This window comes from Populus euphratica, unplaced genomic scaffold, assembly GCF_000495115.2.
Source record: "Populus euphratica unplaced genomic scaffold, PopEup_1.0 scaffold57.1, whole genome shotgun sequence".
NCBI classification, from domain to species: domain Eukaryota; kingdom Viridiplantae; phylum Streptophyta; class Magnoliopsida; order Malpighiales; family Salicaceae; genus Populus; species Populus euphratica.
Genome location: NW_011499919.1, coordinates 394,294 through 399,068, shown reverse-complemented (window position 1 = coordinate 399,068; position 4,775 = coordinate 394,294). Strand labels below are relative to the sequence as shown.

The following is a 4,775-nucleotide window of genomic DNA, read 5'->3' as shown; positions in this document are numbered from 1 at the left end:
TATAAAACAAGACAGTGCACGTGAAGCCTTAGTGAGATAATGACAGCTTTGCTTTGCATTCAAAGATGAGGGCCTAGCGATGGCCGAGGCAAGCAATTTTCCCTGGCATCTGCAGATTTTAGCATTCCACAGCTACATCATCGCGCACAGCGCGCACACACACCCACCCACCAAACTAGCCATGCCTAATTTACACATGAAGTTCATCTAGAATTAATATATGATAATTGCACTGATATGCTTTACTTGTCGAAATGTTTACATAAATGGAAGGCTGACAGATTCTTGTGCTTAAAGGATGCAAGTGCAGCTTTTTTACTTCCTTATTTTTATATTCTTGTATTGTTTGGATTATAGGATAATCCGCATTTGCAGGAGGGGTTAATGCCTAAAGGGAGATGATACCTTTTAAGAGCTAGCTAAATGTAATTACTTTTTAGAAGGCTAGTCATCTCACGAATTCGGCATTATTAATGATTTCCATTGAATGTGGTAAGGTGATTTGTTTTTGTAGTTTAACTTGTTTTTTAAAGTGATTGATATTTTTTAAAGTGATTTTTTTTTATCGTTTTAATGTGTTAATGTGAGAAATAAAAAGATATTATTTTAATTCATTTTCAATTGAAAAAAACTTGAAAACGCTTATATCACACTACCAAACGCATAACTGTTCCTAGCACACAATTAATTGTCTTCGAAAGGAAGATGCATTATAATAAAAGATTCAACGGAATTGGGCAATAACCTACAAGTTATATAGGTTGAATTTCTTCTTTTTGGTTATGGCAGGGCATTGAGTTACCTTTATGCTTTCTATGCTTGAGTGATGGTTTAAGAATATAGAATGTATGCTGCTATTATGGCATCTGGATGCATGCAGAGGAACTTAAGAGAACATGGGGGGAGGGGAATCTCTCCTAATGATCTCATCATGTGGATAGGTCAGATTGTTAGATGTAGGCTGCAGAAAACTAGAATTCTGAAGGAAGCTTTGTTAAATCCAAAGTTTTCTATTATTAGTTCTACAATTATGTTCAAATAGAAATCCATTTAATTAGTTCTACAAGTTGCAAAAACACTTCGCTCCACAGACAAGCAAGTGAGAGGTATGCATTCATCTTTTTTGTTGTACGGAAAGAATGTCGAATTTGCTTTGTGCTCTCTTTATGTTTGACAGGGGCCAGCTTAAGAACAGCCCATGTATTTCTTTTCTTTTTCTCTTTTAAAGAATAGCATATGTTCTTGCAGGAATTCTTTTAAACTTGTACTCAGTTTACCTACAAGCTCTTCAAAGGAAGATGGCATGTATAGTTGGTTGACAGAAGACATTTTAGAGGAAATGTATCCCTCTGAAGTAAAACATTTTGTTGACTCCATAAGGAAATGTCTGACTAATTGATATGTTGACGTAGTTCATTTTTTAATTAAATTTTCACACCACTAATTTAGAGTTTACGCTTGTCCCTTGTATATAGACCACAAATTTTCTCCATAATTGATTGATTTTTTCGCCACGGATTTCGTTAAGGAAATGTTTTTTGATGTATTTGATGAGGCCCACATCTATGAATTGCGTTGTCAAGCAACTAATATTAAACAATGAGGTAGACTGACTCCACTGCACTTCGCTGAATTGAAACATCTTTGGCAGGAACTTGATCAACGACATCCAATTAAAACGGTGTGTCAAGATATCAAAATCCGTCAAGAGATGATCATGAAAGATCGTATCTATGACTTTCTTGCAGGTTCAGATGATGTCTTTGATAAGGTTCATAGTGATTTCCTACGGACTAATATTGACTCTTTTTTTTACAAGTTATTATAACCAATTCTTTTAACTCCTTTTCATATTTATAAATTATTAAAATAATTCATTCTAAAAGATATAATTTTTATATTTATGACATCTCAAAATAATTTAAGGATATAATATTTATATTTATAAATTCTTTAAATAATTTAAAATGTAACATTTATAAAATCTTAATGTATTTTATTTATAACTATCTATAATATAATAAATATATGTAATATATAATTATTAAAACTTGATGAAAAATTTAACTATAAATAATATTAAATGATCCTTATATTTACTAACTTAATTATCTTAAATTTTATATTATTTATATAGAGTAAGTAGAATTCAAAAGTATCAAATATATATATAAAAAAGTAGCAAATACATGATATTAATGATTGGAGATATTATTTTATTATTATTAAAACTTATAATTATATTATAAATATATTTATTTTATATCAAAGAATGGATAATTAAATTTTACATCTAATCCCTGCGAGGACTTGATGAAGCCTACGGTTATAGTCGACGTGAAACCCAATGTCAAATCATAATGTTGGGTGGTTCTTCTCCATCTGACGCCGTTGTAGATCCTGCTGTTGCCATGATATATAAGGTATCTGTTAATGGATCAACTAAAAAGGATGGAATAATTTACTCCTATTGTAAAAAAAGACAACGTAATGAGGATAATTGCTTAAGAAAATGGCTTTCCTGACTGGTACCTGGACCGCCGCAAGCAACTTGAAGGCTGCCTTAAATCCACGTCCTGCTGCCACAAATCAGTCCACCAATCTGTCCAGCATGTATGCGCAAATGTGGGAGAAATTTCCCCAACATTCTACAATATTCTAGTGCAATATATCATGTGAACCCATCATAAACCCATTGTTCACAAGATATAATATATCATGTGAATCTATTCCAATGGGCAAGATCTGACAACCATGCTTAAAACTAAGTTATTGCAATACTGAAATGCACTTCAATGCCATTCATTACACGATCCTTTTCAGACTAATTGATAGCATGTTGATTGATACAAACCATTTTGCAGAGAAAACAAGACATGGAAGAAACTAGCACTGATCATTTAATGAAGTACATGTATAGCAATCTCACTGGAAACACAAACAGAACACACTTTTATTTGTAGGACACGATCGAAAGGGTTGAACCTATTTCACTTGAATGACAGAACACACTGTTTGTATGACGGTGAGTATTAGAAGAGCCCCAGCTGCAACAACAGAGATGGAAACCCATGGATTATGGAAATAATTGTGTTTCAAGGCTGCAATCCATTTGTGCGTCCGCTTTCTGCAGTACTTATTCAGATCTTCAACGACATCAGCAAAATAAAATTGTTTACTGTTAACAAAATTTCCTCTGTCAAGATCATGGAGAACACTCATAACTGCATCATTATTACTGAGCCAATTATCTATAATTCCTTTCTTAGCAAGTATTTCTGCATCATTAGTACCACGAACAAGGAAATTGATGGTAGCGATATAGTCACTTACGTATACATCTCTGCAATGGCATTGCTCAAAGGCGTGGAGGTTTCTAAATAACCTCTCTGTTTCATCCTCTAAAAATAGTGGTGGTATTTCCAGTACCCCTTTATGAAAATCAAAGTTCATTTCAAATATTTTGTCCCTGGACCCCAACTTAAACTTGATTCCAGAGTGATGGAGCTCCATTGCACTTGGTGCGGTGAGAGTTTCGAGAGGCTTTGACTGTTTCTGCTTTGCTGGCTGCTGACACTTTCTTAGAAAGTCAACAAAATGCTCTACTTCAGAGGATTTGATTTGCTTCAAAATGTCCTTTGGCACCCATGAATCCCCAAATGTGCTTGATAAGAAATCACGAGTAAGCTCAATCATGGAACATCCGCCCTGTCTTTTGGAAAGCTTAAGCATGTCGTCAAGAATGAAAAATGGAATCTGATTTTCAAGCAAGCACATGTCAAAATCGATTCCTCTTATCATCCACGGTTTACCGAATATACGGTCATAGTTGCTTGGGATGAAAGAGTCAAACCGTATCAGGAAGACCATAATGATGAAGGAGCTATCTAGCAACATCATTTTCACAAAGTCCTCTGTACTAATATTTTCAAAATTATCTGCGTAACAGTTGCGCAATCTTGTCTCCCTCTGTGCAATAGCTGCAATACATTCCTTGACACTTACCTCACTCAGTTTAAGAAACTCTTGCAGGTATATTTTTTTATGCTCTTCCATTTCTTTCAGCTCTTCTTTTCCATGGTGAATGGGCCCAATGGAGACTAGTTGAGGCGTGTAGGCATACTCCTTCGAGTCGCGTAGTCTTTTAGGAACTCTGTAGATGGAACACTTATTAGAGAAGGCATGCAAGGTTTTCAACTCCTCTTGCACGGACGCTGTTAGTTTGTCAATGTCAAGCGAAACATGATCATTCCTTTTCATCTGCTCAGTTGATGTTCCGACTTTCTCCATCCTGTGACACAAATCTCATTTGATCAGATGTTTTCCGGAATCACAGAGAATCATCAGATCAATCATTGAAATGATCTCTACAGTCAAGATTGCCAAATCATTTAATTAATACGGATGCTTAAACAAATTCGAACACAAATGTAAAGAGGAAATGAAAATATCACACAAAATATTGTCGAACATTCACAAAAATATTTGGAAGGAATCGAATCTGAATTATTGCAACATACGTAGCTTCTCTAAATTACAACTTGCATACTTAGATTTGCTTCATAACATATATAGGGAAAACACTCAGCAGCCTTCTGGCAGAAACAAAAAACTCACTCAGTAGCTCTAGGTTTTTTCACAAACTATGGTCTGAAGTGTTTCTGATCAGAATCTCCTTGGATGTTTTGTTCCTGCATTTCTCCATCAGTTCTTATTCTACACAATGTCTTCGTCAATGTAGACTTTTGCAGCTAAACAACAAATCAACATCAGTG

At 34.6% G+C, this 4,775-nt stretch overlaps 1 protein-coding gene across 6 annotated transcripts in view; it reads right to left on the bottom strand.

Annotated features, from left to right (window-relative positions):
- Positions 1–2,778: 2,778 nt before the first annotated feature.
- Positions 2,779–4,775, bottom strand: part of LOC105134935 (UPF0481 protein At3g47200-like) — a 19,071-nt gene continuing 17,074 nt past the window's right edge. For 3 of the 6 annotated variants that reach the window (XM_011039547.1, XM_011039549.1, XM_011039548.1), the window contains exon 3: positions 2,779–4,278. In XM_011039547.1, coding sequence (XP_011037849.1) covers positions 2,986–4,278 — 1,293 coding nt within the window. In that variant the 3' untranslated portion in view covers positions 2,779–2,985. The other 3 variants (XM_011039550.1, XM_011039551.1, XM_011039552.1) reach the window with 3 other exon arrangements.